Source organism: Anneissia japonica, unplaced genomic scaffold, assembly GCF_011630105.1.
Source record: "Anneissia japonica isolate Jap-2015-1 unplaced genomic scaffold, ASM1163010v1 scaffold250_len512249_cov173, whole genome shotgun sequence".
In the NCBI taxonomy this organism is placed as follows: domain Eukaryota; kingdom Metazoa; phylum Echinodermata; class Crinoidea; order Comatulida; family Comatulidae; genus Anneissia; species Anneissia japonica.
The window spans coordinates 360,165-378,679 of record NW_022687603.1 but is presented as its reverse complement, the minus strand read 5'-3'; the positions used below and the strand labels follow the sequence as shown (position 1 = coordinate 378,679).

At 35.4% G+C, this 18,515-nt stretch overlaps 2 protein-coding genes across 2 annotated transcripts in view; one reads left to right on the top strand and one right to left on the bottom strand.

Annotated features, from left to right (window-relative positions):
• LOC117120309 (structural maintenance of chromosomes protein 6-like) overlaps positions 1-14,372 on the top strand; it is a 42,747-nt gene extending 28,375 nt beyond the window's left edge. Inside the window, exons 15-22 of the mRNA XM_033265333.1 lie at positions 1,918-2,076; positions 2,617-2,735; positions 4,739-4,838; positions 8,630-8,788; positions 9,895-10,053; positions 11,065-11,217; positions 11,683-11,780; positions 12,457-14,372. Of these exons, the coding sequence (XP_033121224.1) occupies positions 1,918-2,076; positions 2,617-2,735; positions 4,739-4,838; positions 8,630-8,788; positions 9,895-10,053; positions 11,065-11,217; positions 11,683-11,780; positions 12,457-12,553 (1,044 nt within the window). The 3' untranslated portion in view covers positions 12,554-14,372. The remainder of the gene's footprint in view (positions 1-1,917; positions 2,077-2,616; positions 2,736-4,738; positions 4,839-8,629; positions 8,789-9,894; positions 10,054-11,064; positions 11,218-11,682; positions 11,781-12,456) is intronic.
• A 753-nt stretch (positions 14,373-15,125) lies between these two features.
• Positions 15,126-18,515, bottom strand: part of LOC117120423 (uncharacterized protein DDB_G0290685-like) — a 4,849-nt gene continuing 1,459 nt past the window's right edge. The window contains exons 4-6 of the mRNA XM_033265461.1: positions 18,206-18,328; positions 17,222-17,393; positions 15,126-17,036 (exon numbers count right to left, since the gene is read on the bottom strand). Coding sequence (XP_033121352.1) covers positions 15,562-17,036; positions 17,222-17,393; positions 18,206-18,328 — 1,770 coding nt within the window. The 3' untranslated portion in view covers positions 15,126-15,561. The remainder of the gene's footprint in view (positions 17,037-17,221; positions 17,394-18,205; positions 18,329-18,515) is intronic.

The following is an 18,515-nucleotide window of genomic DNA, read 5'->3' as shown; positions in this document are numbered from 1 at the left end:
TTGCTGTTTAATGAAAATACGTTGCATTATGGTTTGTTTATTGTTATAGTATATTGTTATATTCTTTTTACTTATGGTTGCTCTCAAAATTGCCGTTTGTTTTGAATATTTTCGGGTTTTTGATGACGTCATCGTCCATACGAGGCGTACGTAAAACAGAGGGTTCGTATAACTGGGGTACGTAAAAACGAGGTTCTACTGTATAACAATAATTACCGATAATATGCTTTGTACAATCGACTTTATTATTAGATTCTATTGAATTTATGCATTGTACAGCTTGCAAGATGTTAGTTATTTCATTCATCTTTAATTGCAAATTTCTAATAGTACAAGAAAGAGAATGTAAAATACTCTATATATGCCACTGCCACCAATAACAGAAGTTTTAGTTACCGTAAAGAAAAAAAAAATCGGCAGTCTGCAGCAGGTGGATGTCCCAGACTCCCAGAGCATGGGACATGTTCCGCTTGGCTGTTGGCAGATGGTCGGTAGCTAGTGGTATGAGTTGACTTAGATTGATACTTCGCAACACTTCAATCTTGAAGTCGAACGGGAAGCGTGATTAGTGCGCAGCTGAGATGTGTACTGTCTGAGGTGGTTGGTCAGATCCTGCTTAAATGCTGTTGATGATGAACTAAAGATATTTTCATTGACTTTGATTAATACTTCGCAACACTTCAAATTGAAATCAGTCTTGTGGATCTGTAAGACTGCTTTATAAAGAGAGATAAAAATGAACTGTAAAGGTAAAGAAAATATTAAAACAGTAAGCCATAATTTAATCCATTTAATATATTTTAGAGCAAGAGAAAATACCACGCTAAAAGAATGCATTCTGTGTTTTTATAACTGGGAATTTTCAATACTTCAATTATCAACATTCAAAAGTATCATAGTCCTCTTTCTTGCTCTTCTACTTCTTGTATTCCTCTTTGAAACTCTTAAATCATGAATCTTCTTGTGCAGGATGTGTGTATACCATGTTGATTGCGTTTGTATGGTGACGACTGTCTCCAATCCCTTCTTGATTGGTGTCTGTTTCTACCATGGTTGTGTGTTTTCCATCTTACTTTTTGTTTTTAAGGGCATCTGCATATCCAGTGTCCATTGCTCCATTTATTCCATCTCCATTGCCTCTCCTTCTTGTATGGGATGCCCTGCGTATGAGTCCATTGCTCGTACCCTGTTATCCAGCTCTCTTATTGTTGCCCCATGAATTTGCAGTAGAGTTCCCTCTTCCACATTAACTTCTTCTCCCTGTTCCTGGTTTTCATTGGTTATTTCTTGTTTCTCTTCCATTATCTATTGGGTAGATTTGGTGTGTTGTCAGCTTCTTAATGTTGACTGTAAGAAGAGATGATAAATATTAAACCTACTACTATAATTTTGAAAGTCTCCTATGGTGAAAAGTGAGGTGATGAATAGACGGTCGGAAATGATTCGTTATCAGATTACATTTATATTGAAAAGCAGAAAAATGTTAAATGATAAAAAATTGTCATCACTGTACCTCCGTGCTATTCGCTAACTTTTTCTTTTTATTGTTAAATTTTGCATTTTAATGGTTCTCACAGGTGGGCAATGTGTGGGCCCGATGTTGATTTTAAATAAATAAAAAAATAATTAAAAAATACTTTGTGTGCGGCCCACCAGCCATCTTTGGCTAGAAAATCCCTTGTATTTTACTACACAACACTGATTACAGTTTAAAAGTAATATTAGAACTGAGCAAAAAGTGGTATAAAAGCAGTAAATGAAGCTTTTTGGAAGCACACTGGAAAGTCGGCCCTCAGTGTTAAATCAAAAATTCCCTTTGACCCATTTTTATGCCCATTCCTGTTCTAGATAGTTGGAACATAAAACCTAGTACCTAAGTACATTTGAGTGCCCATTATGAGGTACTGATAATTTCAGGTTCTCTATTGGTTATTACAGGATGAACTGAAGAAGAAGTACACTGAGCTTGAGACTGCCAAGCAGCACTGCACACATTACAACAATAAGAAAAAGGAGCACTTAAAAGTACTTGCCGACTTACAAAAGGAACTCGAAGCAAAGCAAAAAGAAATAGAGGTGGGTTTAAAATTTAAAATAAGCAATAAAGAGGTTGAACATAGACTGAAGAATTTTTGAGTCCAACTCCATATACATTTTTTGATCTATTATATTTCTCTTGGCCAATTGTTTTCTGTTTACTTTCTTGTCACTAATGTTTTTGAAGTTGTGTAAGAAATTCCCACTGTAATTTCAAGATGATAAATTTTATATCTGATTATTGTATTGTCTAATTGTATTCAAGATAGAAATAAAAGTGGGTTTAGCTTCCACAAAAGTATAATTTGAGAAAGAAAATAACATTGATAAAGCACTTTAATCAATGACATAAGTGTATGCACCATGTCAGATCTGAACGCCCACCTCAAGGTTGATAGCCCAAACACCATTTCCATCAACTTTGAGTTCAAATTTTCTGTGTGACATATGCTTGTGTGTGAGACTGGCTAGATTTGAACCCTGACCTCAAGATTAACAGGCCAAAACACCACTGCTGCCCACACCGCTTTCATGATTTCTATCATAATTATAATAGAATTAATTACTATTTTACTGCAGAGTGCACAAGAGAAAGCAAGATCTATATGCGCAGAACGAATTGAAACTCGCAGAACTGCTCAGAATATTGATAGTGAAATCAACCAAATCAGTAAACGTATCGAGAAAGAGCGTAAAAGGTAGGATCAATAAGATGTGCTCACAAATCTGTATTAATAAAATTGCTGAAGATTTAATAAGTTGTCCTTTACTTAGTAGTTCTATTGAATTTTTTTTGTATTGTTATGGATCTTGTCATATTCTTAAGTATTTTTACTAAGTGTTTTGAGAATGTAAAATACAGATTTCACATTGTCAACAGTCCATCTAAGAGGGCAGTTTGGAGACAATATGAGGCATGCCATCCCAAAATCAACATCAGTGACCAAGAAATAAAAATTAACTTTTTAATATTCTTATTCTCAACGTTGTAAGCCTTAAAATGATGGGTCATTTACTGGAATTGAATTAAAGTGTGGCTTCTCTGTTCTAAAGTATAAAATACTGCCACAATCTTATGCTAATTACTTCAGTGTAATAATTAGCGACAGTACACTGGCTTTGGAATGGCAAGCCTAATATGTTATAGGTGACATATCATTAGCAGAGAGGTTGATTTTTTGAAAACTTCTTCACCTATATTATTGTTATATTATTAGGCGCCGTTCACAATTTTCAACATTTTTACGAGCGTACAAACCGTACGCTGGGGGGGAGGTGGCCAGACCACTATGTACGCTTTTTTTCAGTCGTTAAAAATGTCTATAGAAATTACGCCGCAAGAATTGAAAAACATATTCTCGCCGTAATTTTCACTGTGGTGTCGCGATCGAGCGAATTGAATGTCCATGTGAGTATTTCAGTTTACGACACACTGTCAAGCATGCAATGAACAATAGAGAAGACCACGATTAAATCATTCTTCCAGATGAAGCCAAAGGTATGCTTATAGGCTTAGGACTATTGTAGTAAAAAAACAGCATTTCTTGTAATTATTGTCATAGAATATTTATTCACGATTTCGATCAGGCCTAGCCCTAGGTATTCACATCCCAAACAGCTATTAACTGGGGATGCATACCAGTTGTTTAGTGGCGCAGAAGCAGCGAAACCATCCATTGGCATTACATTCCGTGCGAGGCGGAGCCATCAACCTGTCCTTTAGTAGTGTAGATGCCTACATTACAGCTCTATATTATTCTGGCCTATATAACCATAGAGTATCAAATATAAGTGTATCAATGTGAATAGAAATGCATTTTGTGAGACGATGTGTAATAGGCTAGGCTAGTCAGTTCACTAGCTTTACATTATTGTACAAGTTCAATCATCAGATCAGTATGACAAATAGAATTTTTATTTCATGCACTCATATTTACGTTGTCCATTGTCAAATTATCATTTGTAGGTCTTAGTCACATTTTTTTTTTTACATATTTATACTCATTACATTTTTTTTATACTACTTCAGTTTCTGTTAATACAATTTCTAATATTCTCATTTTGTAGGTAAATGAAGGCTCTGTGGCAGATTGTACTGTAGCTAGATGGCCAGAAGCTGTGCATTTAATTGTTCCGAACCATAATATTCAACTGGGAGCAGCAGTGGCTGGATATCGATTAGATGTTGTATGCATATACAGGTAGTCAGGTTAATGAAGCACCATGAGAATATATAAACATAGACACAGGAGTATGGAAACACATTGTAAATAGCCTTATGAAAACCATTAAAAATGCAATATTAGTATTTCAACCTTGAACATTGACACAGAAGTATGAAAAACATTGTAAAATAGCGTAATGTATGAAATTTATATTTATATATTAAGAAAGATTCTGTTGAGTAAAAAGAAACAATAAATAGAGTACAAAACTGTAGTTGGAATTGCAGAAGTTGTCTCCTTTGTTTTCTGTTGTAAAATGCTGATTTTCAGTGCAAAACGACGATACTGAAGATGGTCGGTACTCTGGATATTTCTGCACCGCGAAAGTCAGCATTTTTTGTGTACACTTTCAAGAGAGGGTTGCAAAAAAGAGTACTCTCTGTACACTTATGAAAATGATGAAAATTGTGAACGGCCACTTAATCTATTTTTGAATACTATTATTATCGTTAGTTATTATTGTTGTTGTTATTCAGCCGTGGGGACCCAGAACAGATCACGAGAGAGTACTATGATGCAAAAAATAAATTCATTGAGATCACTACGCAGATGAAAAACTTTAAAGCTTTTGTAACGGTAAGTCCAAACACATGGGATTAAAGATATATTTTTGTAATAGGCCTAAACAAATAATAATATTAGTAATTATGCAATTACAGTTCGATCTCTAGTGCGAGTCCCCCTCTAAGAGAGGCCACATTTTCAAAGTACCAACTAACAGTTTTTAATTTTTTAATACAAAGCTAATCTTTTACCATTACTACTACCACCAGCACTACCCTTCAAACCACCACAACCCCTACCTCCGTACCACCTACCCCCAGTAGCACCTACCCAGTGGCTGTCTAGGATTGGATTGGATTAATTCTGTGTGATAAACACAAAGGATAAACCACTAAAATTCACTTACTTCCAGTAAGGTCCCTCTGGTGGTGAATTTGGCAGTACACCGAGAGACCATCCCCTATACTTATCCGAAGAGTGTACTGCGTTCTTTAACATGCACACAGGACCAACAACTTTAAAACGTGTCATCCGAAAGACGGTGCGCTTTTGAAACTTGAATTTGAGCCCTCCAGCTGAAACACAAGCAGAGCAGCTGTGGGAATTAAACAGGAGACCAAGAGATCTCCACGGTTCAGCGCACACACAGTGGTTACCACCAGCTTAGCCAACTGAGGTAGTTGTTCTTCCCTTGAAATGGGAGTAAGGTGGAGTGGGGGCTCAATGGTTATTTGAGGGGTGCTAGGTCGCAAATGAAGGTGATATTAGGTGATTTTTAACTACTTGCATGATTTTTTTAGCTTTCGACATTTTCAATGGGGGGAGGGGCATGAGATTTTTGACAGTGCACCCTTCTCCCCAAGTACCCCCCAGATATACCACCACCACTTACTTCCTTACCAGCACCACCTAGTTATTAATTCAAATTATTACCATCTTTCAAATTTGCCAAATTTAATTATAGTATGACATACTGTAGTTGCCTACAAATCACCTGGTTTTCAATCCCATTTAAAATTAAGCAGACAACATCTCTTTGATAAGTTAAGTAACCATAATCACTTGGAAGTGGTTAATGAGATACAGGTTTTTGAATATTTAAAACTAGGAGGAAAAAGGAGCGTAACCAGCCTTTTTCCCCTAGTTTTTAAATATCCAAATATAATAATTTTTTGTTGGTATGTTGTACAACTGATTTTTCTAAGACCCTATTTGAGGAAAAGTGGTTAATGAGATACAGGTTTTTAAAAATTCAAAAAATGGGGGTGGGGAGAGGTGCATAACCACCCTTTTTTTCCCCACCATTTTTCCCTAGTTTTTAAACATTCAAAAATTTGCATGTCACTTACCGCTTCTGAGTTTTTAGTCAAATTTGGATTTGAAGACTTAAAAGGTGATGATGATTTTTAACTACTTGCATGATTTTTTTTAAAACCCAGACTCCAAAAAGACTCAAAAATTTGTTTGACGAAAAGCTCAGGATACAGGTTGTTGAAAATTTAAAATCTACAGGGAAAATATGCGTAACCACCATATTTCTGTTTCCCCCACCCCAGTTTTTAAATATTCAAAAATAATCTGTTATACAACATATCAAAACATATTTTTTTCTCTGGAGCCTAGCTTTAATAGTTTATTTTTTCACTTGTATGGTGGTCTCTATGAATATTTTAATGGCTTTTTACATTTTCATTGTGATTTATTGACATTAAATTGTAATTTACATGCAATTTGGAAAACAATATGTTGAAATAAAGTTACATTAAGTAGAACCCTATGGGACACCCATATTAAGGGGACACTTTTTTTGTGCCGAAGGTGTCCCCTTAAGTGGGGGTTCTACTGTATTAATAACTTCTTTAATAGTGTATGTAGTGTGGAAAATTATTGTACATAAATGCCTATGCTTTTATATTGATTAATTATTTTTTTCAATTTTTATTATTTTTATTTTTTATTTTATTTTTTTCAACTGTTTTTTCTGCTATAGTCTTTCTGAAAGCATCATGGCAAATTTCACACATTTCTTTAGAAAAAAAAAAATCATGTTAGTCTTGTCTGTTTCTATGTTCAAGTGTTGGTTCATTAAATTGTTTATCATTGTACTAACAAATCATGCCAACTTTAAATTACACAGTGTGTTAACTAACAAATGACAAACAGTTCACTGATTTTAAGTAATAAAGAATGTCTTCCCTTCAAACGTATAAGCCAAATAACAACGTAAAAATAGCAGAATGATATCATTATGTGGGAGAGTGTATGTATCACTATGTCATTTACTCTCTTTTTATACTTTATTTCTGTATGTTATATAGCAGCCTTTAATTTAACATTGCAGTTTTATCGGTGGCCTAACCCTAAAGCATCTTAGGCCTCCTTCCATTTATAGAAATGTAAATGTATTATTCCATTCATCATGAATGTTCTAAATTGAAAATGAAATGAAATTATTACAATGAATTTTAATATTTCCCTCCCCTCACCCTTTTACTGGAGAAGTTATGAGTGCCTGTTCTTGTCTGGTCTTCCACTCTACAGAGCTTTACCACACCCTCAATTTATGCTACACCTTAAATTTATGCTACACCTTCAATCCATGCCACTAGCCCTGTTACCAAAACCTCCAGTAAATCCATGCCGGTGCCACACCGTAGGACCATAGCTCCTTTGAACTGTGCACCTAAAACAACATTACATACTAGAACATGTCAGAACCATGCCACATACCCTTAAACCTTGCTATTATACACACCCCAGGACATTGCCACACATATCAGAACCATGCCACACATATCAGAACCATGCCACAAACCCTTTGAAGTCCCAAGTGACTTTTGCCAAGGTCACTGAGGCCCATTAAGCCCCACTGTCATCATCCGCTAAAATAAGGGTAAGTGCATCACTGACATTGAATGATTGCTTCTGTTTTGGCCATTTTGAATGCTTCTGCATGTCCAGTTGCGGCAACAATAGGGAAATCCCCTAAAGTACTCATTAAATAGAGGGCTGCAGCACTAAAATCAGTCCATATATAATACAGAGCGGGTTTCCTGCGACAGTAAATTGGTCCGTATATTATACGGACCGCGACTTTAAAGGGTTAAATCTTGCTATTGTACATGCCCCAGGACAATGCTACACATGTCAGAACCATGCCACATACCCTTAAACCTTGCTATTATACACACCCCAGGACATTGCCACACACATCAGAACCATGCCACATACCCTTAAATCTTGCTATTGTACATGCCCCAGGACAATGCTACACATGTCAGAACCATGCCACATACCCTTGCGCCTTGTTACACACTCTAGGACGCCACACACCTCAGAACCTTGCAACATACCCTTAAATCCTGCTGCACACTCTATTACTGCCACACACCCTAGGACTATGCCACACTTCTCAGAACAGTACCACATACCCTTAAAACTTTGGTACATACATACCACACACACCAGGACCATGCCACATACCCTTGAATCTTGCTACACACCTTCGGACTACGCCGCAAACCTCTTCACTGAAAAATGACATCAATGTTGGGACTACGTTTCACCTGCCTACAAAGGGCTTAAGCTCCCCCCACTCAGCGGCACACCAGCACGCTATAGTTCCTAAGTATTCGACAAATGCTCAGAATTTCAATGCCAAAATCATCTGCTTTGTTGTTTCCCTTTGTGGTAGATATTGCATATCGCTAATCACCTCATAATATCGTAATGTAATTACATAAAGTATATAAACAATATAATTATATTAATGCTAATAATAATATAATTATATAATATAAATTAATTAATTAATTGCTTATATAGCATAATCCATTAAGTTTGCTTAATTTCTCTGATCATAGAAACTTGAAGAACTGTTAAAAATGAGGCGACACACTTATCTAGAATTCAGACGTTTCATTGCCATGCGGGCGAAGTGTTACTTTGCCATGATGCTATCTCAGAGAGGCTACAGTGGCAAGATGTCATTTCAACACAATGAAAATCAATTGCACATTGCTGTGAGTAGTCATTGCTTTCAGCTGTAAAGTCCTGTCGACACTATCAAATGTTAGGTGATAAAAAAATGTATGCCCTTATTTGGGAGTAATACACCCTTATTTGGGTGTAATATGCCCTTATGTGTCTAATATAAGATGATCATGGCCATATATGGGCACATCAGACAAATTTGTCACATAAAATTTGATAGTGTGGACAGACCTTTAAGAGAGAAATACTCACCTGCCTCTTTTAAAATGTTGCCTTAAAAATGTCACTTATGACCTTGTTGGTTTGTCATTGATATTGTCATTGTTTTTGTCTTTGGATATTTTCCTTTAATATTATACCAAAAAGTAGGGAATGGAAAAGAGTGACTCTTCCGATTTTACAATAAAACAACTCGGTGCTACCACATTTCCGAGGGTGCTTGTGTGATATGCGAAGATGTATTTGATACGGGGATGAGTTTATGGTGGGGCAGAAGTGGACCCTGCCACCTAGCCTTCAATTTTTTGACCATGTCTAAAAGATAATTACATGGTCCTCCACCCAACTGTATTAACCCCTTGCCTATCCCTGAAATCCACTCTTAGAGTTTATAACCCACCTGTAGTTTTCTACAGCTACAACCTTGTTTGTATTATCCAACAACTATTGATGACGCACACATTACAAAAGTAAATTGCCAGACATGTCACACTTTAATTGCTCTTCTGTTTACTGTAATTTGATTTCATTTATCTTCAATTGTACAATCTGAAGAAATTACATGATCCATAAAATTGTCTCCATGTCTCAAGCATTGGGTCACACCCTACAGGTTACAGAATGGTGCACTATAAGATGTCTGACAATTGAAATTGACTTTGACATTAGAAATTGTTTCAACGTTTGGCATTGTTTTTAATATTCAAAAGCAACATAGCTTTGATATTTGACAATTTTACAATGACATTTAACAGTGATAACTTTTTTAATGATATTTGATAGTGATAATTGTTTTCCTTAAAGCAAAGTAAATGACAACCTAAATTCTTTACTAGAGAGGCAGGTGAATTTTCTCTCTTTGGTTTTAGTAATTTATCAAGTTATAGAATGATTATTTGACTTATTCCTACTTAAGGCTTTAGAAGCGTGCTTAAGAGACCGAGAGAACGCTTATTTTAGGTTTAGGAAAGTTATTGGAGTGGCAGTGCGGATTAAGTTTGTGCAGTTAATATCTAAAAGAGGATTTGAAGGAAAGTTGACGATGAACCATAAGGACCGTGTCCTAAGCATCCAGGTAAGCATGAAGAAAAGCTTGTTTTTATGAAAGTGATTTGAAAGCAAGAATGTGATGATGGTTAGAGAATAGGTGATGAAGGTATAAGGAAGAAGTGGTAAACTAGAGAGATGATGACTGTAAGAGACAACGTGATTAAGGCAATTGAGGAAGTGATAATGGCCGGCGGCTTGTTGACGGAAAAGAAAAAAAGGTGATGAAGGCAAGGGAGGCATCGAAGTTAAGGAAGGAGGTGATAAAGGCAAGGAAGGTGATGAAAGTAAGTAAGTAGTTAAGGCAAAATCTAAGGAAAATAATATGTGATGATGGTAAAAGAAGAGGCGATAAAGGTCAGGATAAGTGATTAGTGGTATGATGAAGGTAAGTGAAGAGGTGATGAAGGTTTGAAAAGGGGTGATGATGGTAAAGGAGGCAGTGATGACAGTAAGAGTGACAAAACGGTAAGGGAGATGAGAAAAATAAAAGGATGAAGATTAGACAGATGAGGAAAGTAGATGGTTGATAAGATAGGCAGATGATGACGGTAAGGGAGATGAGAAAAATAAAAGGATGAAGATTAGACAGATGAGGAAATTAGATGGTTGATAAGATAGGCAGATGATGATGGTGGTAAGGGTGGTGGTATACCACTCTGTACAAAGGAGATAAGGATGGATGGTAAGATATGGTGGTAAGCTGTACTATAAGTGCAGGCTACCCAACAAGACTGTTTTCAGTAATACATAATTTATGTTTAGGCCAAATAAAATCAACTGCAAGTTTCAAGTCCCCACCCTCATCAAAACAATCATTTTTCCATGGAAAATAAAAATAATGATGATATGAAAGATTGTCAAAGTTCATTTTATTTCTTCATTTAAAAAAAACAATTTTTATTGTTTACCAGCCTGCTTGCCACAAGTATGTTGGATACCCTCATCAAAACATAATTTCAATTCTTGTACCTGAAACTAATAATTAATTTTATTTGACCTTAAATCATGTATTCTAATTTATATTTTTTTTATGCAGGTCCATCCTCATCAAGGAGAAGGGTCTGCATCTAAAGATATGAAAGGATTATCTGGGGGTGAAAGGTCATTTTCTACCGTGTGCTTCATCATGGCGTTGTGGGAGTCGATGGAATCACCATTTAGAGCATTAGATGAGTTTGATGTATTTATGGTAAGATCACTTTTTTCTTGAATTATGGCATCTTTTAAAAAAAATTTAGATGAGTTTTTGTTGTTCTTAGAAAGATAAAATAATGGTTATAGGTCCCAAGTCTTCCGCAAATTGTGGGATTCTCCTGGAAATTTGGAACGGCCTCACGCAATCAAGCAAGAATCTCCCCGAAAAATAACTCATCTCCCTAAATTTTTCAAAATTATAAAAATAAATGGAGAAAAAAAGAAAATTATATTAAAATTTAAGTATGAGAGTGCCATTTTCGGCCATCTACAGATGCCATAATTATAAATTTTCGTACCTCAGCCCCACTGCAGATCTCCTTGGAATTGAATTCTTATTACATGGGACCCCTGCAGTTGTCTAATAAAACTTGTTTGTGGACAGAGGTTTTTATTTATTGTTGTAAATGTTATTTTTTTACATTTGATTAGCCAAAGGTTTTCCTATCTGTTTTTTCAGGACATGGTAAACCGAAAGATTAGTATGGACCTGATGTTGAAAGTTGCCAAAGAACAGAAGATGAGACAGTTCATCTTCCTCACTCCTCTTGACATGAGGTAAGTTGGTTTCCCAAAATATTTTAAAGACAAATTAGGCCAAAATATAGCATTGTGTTTTGAATGTTTCTGATATGCCTAAAAAATACAGTATTAAGTTCTGTCCAGGCAAAAAAAACTGCTGCATGCCCATATACTGTATAGTCATGAAATGCCTATATATGGTCATGATGTGATGTCATCATGACCGTATTTACTCATGTCTCATGTTTTTGTCAAATAAAATGCAATAGTCTAGACAAGGCTTTACATATTATTATTGAGGAGGCAAAAGTGTTGTAAAATTTAGCATATGGTAGGCAGTAATGCCTCTCCTTGTCAATGGGACGTCATTCATCTCAACTCTGAATCGGAATGTGTCAATTTGTGTGTCAACACACCAAACTATATCAAGCACAAGAGAAAGATCGAGCAGCTAGAAAAAATGTGGTTTTTTTTTTTGTAAATTGCAATTTGTATGCTGATAACTTATTACAGCACTAGCAATTGATATACAGTATTAGAATTCTATATTTAAAGTTTATTAGCTTATAGTGTATATTTGATGTTGCCTTCTTATTATTTTATTTTAATCCACATTGGCCAAAAATGCAAAATTTTGAAAATGCAATACATGTAGCAATATATGATGTTACAAATATAGACATTAAATGTAATATTATTTTATCATTCATAGTAAAATCAAAGCCAACCCACTTGTACGGATTTCACGCTTGAATGACCCGGAGAGGAATCAGAATGCCTTGCCCTTTCAACCAGAAGAGGATGAGTAATAGGTCACAACACAAACCTTGTAAATATGTAATGTTTGTTGATGTGTGCTATTAAACTTTTTGTATGCCCACCTTGAACTTTTGTAGATAAAATAGTATGATCAGAAACTTTGAAATCCCATCGTTTAAATACAATTGTTATAGTACGATCAATCTTTTAGAAGCAATGGCCATTTAAAACAACTTCAAATTTGTTATTGTGATTTCTGCAAGGCACTTGGTAGCACTTTTATGTGGGAAATGAGCCAATATATGGTGTAGAATTAATTCCAGCCAATCACAGAAGCAATAGTTATTGGTTTTTCTAGATATGTAACTGTTTTTTTATGGTCATCTTTGAATAGAAAAATAAGAGGTCTTCTTTTATTTTTAAAAAGACCCAGACAATAATTTTTTCCCCTTGAATATGACAATCGTATATAAAAACGGCTGAAAAAATAGAACATTATTATAATTTTTTTTTTATGGTTATCTGCACTGAATGTGACTGGCTACAAGTGTTTCATATTTCCAAAAACTGTTGCACAACAAAACCTACTCTAGCCAATCATTTACTGAGTGGGAGACAGCATAAACAAAAATCTGCATGATGTTTCTTGGCCCTGTTATGTGCTGTTGTCCCCGCTGTCAGCAAATAGGCCTTAATTTTATAGTATTATTTGCTATTAGCATGTATATAATTTTTAGCTATATAATGAATGTTCTACAAATTTAGTATATTACAGTATTATTTAGATGAATAAGTAATTAGATAATAATTGTTTTGTTTATTTCTTTGTACTGTTTTATAGTAAATACAAAGCTCTCAGCTATGCTGTCTTTGTATATCATGAATAAAAAAATAAATAAATATAAAAAAAAGATACGAGCATTCCTAAGCTCCGCCCACACTGTCAAATTTATGCGAAATCTGTGATTTACCCATAGTGTATGACATGATCATGGCCATATATGTGTCGTATGACATCGTGCCCATATATGGGCAACAGAGCTTAAAATTTATCATTAAGGTTAATTAAAAATATATCCATTTGTCTTGTTAATTAGACCTACTACAAAAATAATTCTTGATTGCAGCCAGTTTGGGTGGTTCTGTAAGGTTTATGAAGATTACACGATGTGAAGGTGCTTCTATGTAATAATTTAATCTATGTTGTTTGTAATGTACAAGATGTTTGTTTATTTAGATGGCTGAATTGCCCTTTAAATTATCATCATAACAATAAGAAAAGATGTCCATAAAGTCAAAGAAAATATCAGTTTCAAATGCTTCAGTGCTTTTATATTCAACTGTCACTACTAAAATTCAAACATCAAGCAAATACCTAAATATTAATATTATTTAGCAATTATTATAGTCATGATCTATACACTAGACGAGAATTAGTGCATAGATACATATCACGTGCTAAACACAATGAAGTGCATAATATACAATATGTGTAATCTAGGTAAGCAGCAGTCTCATTTTGACATCTAAATATATTTTGTGATTCTAAAAATTTCCTGTGCATTTTTGACGTATTTCAACTCATGTAGTAAAATTCATGATAAATCAGTACACTATTATATTTTTCACAAACTAGAAAACGTGGTTTTATGGTCTTTCACACCCTGTCTTCACGAAATTTGAATTGCTTGTATACTGTCCTGTGACATCACTTGACATTTTTAAGTGTACTATGCATTATTAATTTGAATTCAACTCATTTAATGTACTTTATTATTATACATGTCACATTCTGTGACCTATGACATCACTTGACCTATTGAAATTGATATTTAATAAAGGTTTTTAAGTGTACCATGCTTTATTAAATTTTGTATTCAACTCATTTAATGTTCTGTGGTATTAAAATTTCCTTGAAATGATGAGCTCACTAGTTAACACATTAAAATATTATTACCATCAAATCAAATTACAGAGTGAAAAAATTCTGTGTATCTATAACCATGTTGTAGGTACGCAGCTCTACTTTAGTCATACTGCTGTCAGTGGTGGATCTAGGAATTCGAAATAGAAGGGGGTGAGCCTAGGAAGGGACAAATAGAGGAAAGAAAATTTATGATTTGGGCACCTAGATGGCCAGAAATGGCACTCTCAGACCTAAGTTGAATTATAATTTCCTTTTTTATCTCCATTATTTTAAAATTTTCAAAAATGTGGGGTAGGAGGAGGGGTGTTCGGGTGGGCAGCGGCTCGGCACCTCCCTGAACCCGCCACCAGCTGTTCGCACTGAAGTTTAAATACACAGTATATTTTAAGGCTCTGTCCACACTTTTTTTTTTTAGAAAAAAACTGTTGTATGCCCATACAGTGTATATAGTCATGATGTGCCTATATATGGTCATGATGTGATGTCATGACCACACTAATAGGCATTTCACATGTTTTCGTCAAATAAAATTTGATATTCTGGGCTTCGCAATAGACATTCCTGCCCGACAACAGCCTGACTGTTCTTTCCTCCTTTAGTTAAACTTACAGCACAAATTTTGTGATGCATGGTAATTAGGGGCACGCCTATTAGCTGTCTCTTATACACATCTAGATGTGTATAAGAGACCCATACAGTGTATATAGTCATGATGTGCCTATATATGGTCATGATGTGATGTCATGACCACACTAATAGGCATTTCACATGTTTTCGTCAAATAAAATATTCAAAAATTCTGGAATGGCCCCTGATTTGACCTGGGAAAATGTTATGCAGTCTCTCTGAATATAAATGTCCAATCCAAACATTTTAGAATTGTCATAGTAAGAAGAAAGAAATGATATCTCAAATGAGCTGAACCCACGACCCTGCGATTTGAAGGAAAGCGATTAAGCGACCATGCTCCACTGGATGCTTTCTAACTCAATGTTTTGTTATCTATCGGTGGGATACCATTCATTCATTCTTTGTCACTTTTCTCACCATTAATATCAACTCTGTTTTTGTTCTTTTCCCCGTCATGCATCCTGTCACAAATTCCGTGGTCGTCGTTTTCATTATCGTTCCTTATTCATGTATATCATTATTTTCATTATCAATTTGCACTTCGGTATTGTCAGTTTTATTTCCTGTTTCAGATTCTTTGACCTGTACTTTAGTCTCTTGTGGCCCATTCTCCTCACGTTCTTCATCAGTATCGTCTTTCTGTTTTACTGTCACACTCTCCTCTTCACTACTGCTTGTTTCTTCCTCTTCATGCTCATTATTCTCCATATCATCTTCATCTACTTGGATATTTTCATTTGTTTCCTCGTCCGCTATATCGCCCTCTTCGTTGGCGTCCTTACTAGCCTCATCACTCCTAGATTCGCTATCTTTTATTGCCTCTTTATCATGTACCTTTAAATCATTTTCATCTGGTATACCCTCCTCTTCACTGCTAGTTGCTTTGTCTTTTTCCCCTCCGTCATCGTCGTTTACCTTGTCTTCATCTTCATCATTTTCATTTATCTCATCATTGGCTGTGCCTCCTTTTTTGGTTTCCTCACAATCCTCATCGCTGTTGCTTGGCTTTTCTTCTTTTATTTCGTCGTCTTCATCTTTGTCCATATCTTCATCTACCTTGATATTGTTTCTATTTGTCTCCCCATCATCTGCATTCTCCTCTTTTACTTCATCTTTCTCCTTTTCACTGCTGCTGGGTTTTTTCTCTTCCACTTCGTTCTCTTTATCATTCTTTTCCGAATCGTCTTCATCTACTTTAATATTATTTTCATTTGTCTCGCCTATATCTTCTTTTACTTCCTCTTCATTATCTTCCTTTTCTGTGTCGTCGTCATCCACATCATTTGGATTTGTCTCAACGGCTAAACCCCGCTCTTTTTCCTCCTCGCTTTCCTCACTACTGCATAATTTCCTTTCTACATGTGCATTTTCTTTAGGCTTTTCTTCGTCTTCCACGATATTATTTGTATTTGTATCGTTGCCTTTACTGTCCTCTGCTTTGACTGTAGCACTCTCTACGCCTTCCTTTTCTTCCTCGTTTTCTTCACTGCTACTACTAGAAGTTTTACTGCTGTCAATGCTCCTAGAAGAAGTACTACTGCTGCTTGACTTTCTTTCAATTTTAGCTTCTTCACCCTCATCTTCATTCTCGTTGTCATTCTTTTCTTTGTTATCAACTGTACTTTCGGTTTCTGTTCGATTTCCGTGGCGATCTTGATCATCATCCACATAATAATTTCGTATTATAACATCTGTATTCTTTTCTTCATTGACATCTGTTTCCTTTATACTTTCACACTCCTCATCTTTATGTTCTTCATCAACGTTTCCGACATCATTTTCGACCATGCTATTATCTTCTACGTTTGCCTGTTTTTGTTCGTCGTCCTGTTCTTTTGCTTGTTCGAAGTCCGGCAGTGTGAGTATTGTGGCAACTTGTGACGTATCCATGATGGCTGATGACGACTCGACAAATTCGTCAAAGCTGCTACCTGAAGACCTGCTTATTTGCAGTGGCAGATCCTCGTCGTATGACCCTATAGAAAAAAATTACAGTAGAGTACATAATATTTTGTTTTGTGTGTTATACCTTAAATAAATAAATAAATAAAAAATATTAGAAATGTGATTAGCCAAAATAGTATAGACTTAATAGTAGACCTAAAGATATATCAGTAATACTAGTATCATGCTTTCAAGTTCATATTTCTTGACACTGTACCTGACGGTCGAAGGTCATGCGGTGATACAATTGGCTCAACATCTAGTTCTTCTGTAAAGTATATCAAGGGTGCAGGTTCTTTTTCCATAAAAACATAGTGTTCACTTTCTGGTGTTGGTGACGCAGCTTGTTGCAGCTTCGATTTGTCTAATTGTGGGTCCCATTCCAGATCCTAAACAATATTGCAATCACATTAAGATGGTAATTTGTGTTAAAATTTGGGGAAAGCTTTTAAAGTTCAATAAAAAGTACATTACATTTCTTATTTAAACGCCATGCTATTTTAGTGTCAGTGGAAATTACTTGAGCGTCAATTATAGAAATACTGAACAATTAGAACAGGGTGAGAAATACGCACAAGTTTCACGAACAGTGAAATTTGGTAAATTAAAAAACCTTTAAATAAGCAACGAGTGATACTTTTTAAGGCTTTTTAGATCGGTTTGGGTGGCAGATTTAATGCAGGAACGGTATTATTACTGTAATTAGGGGCGCGCCTATTAGTTGATCATGCCTAGTTCTATGTCTTATACTTAGCCAATCAGTTGCTTAAATATTCAATACGAAGTAATCAACTCAAATAATGAATTGTATTTTAGCTCAACTTTACGAAGAATTAAAGGGGACCTTAAGGTGCATTCACGAAGAATCCGAATTTTCGGATCGGAAAGCCTACCGAAGCGATCAGGAATTCGGATCAGTGTAAAAGAATAGGGACGATGGCGTTCAGCGCTTCGGAAACGCGGTCAGACTTCAACTTCGGATCCGATGTAAATGTTTCTTTATCTGAGATAGGCCTACGTTTAATATCATTATACTTAGACCTACAGTAATTGAAAAGAGTGTTGACAAAGATATGGATTTATCCATCCTGGAGATGTGGTTCGTGTACGTAATTTATACACTCATCTATGTTTGTACAGGCCCCCATAAGTTTATATGTCTTAAGCATATTACTATCATCACATGAGTAGGCCTACTTACTTCTCTGAATGAGTCCCTGTAATTCAATGTATCGGATCCATTTGCGAGTTCGTCTATCGCATTTACTTCTGCCGGCACACCTCCTGTCCTCTTCAGTACCAGATCACTTAGTTCATATCCATCTGAAGGAGAATCAAGTGAAAATCGATATAACGACTTCTTTCTCACTATTATCGTATTATTTTTGATATGTTTTAATAGCATTATTTTTTACTGTGATTATATATATTATAAATGATATAGGTGTATATATATATATATATATATGTGTGTGTGTGTGTGTGTGTGTGTGTGTGTGTGTGTGTGTGTG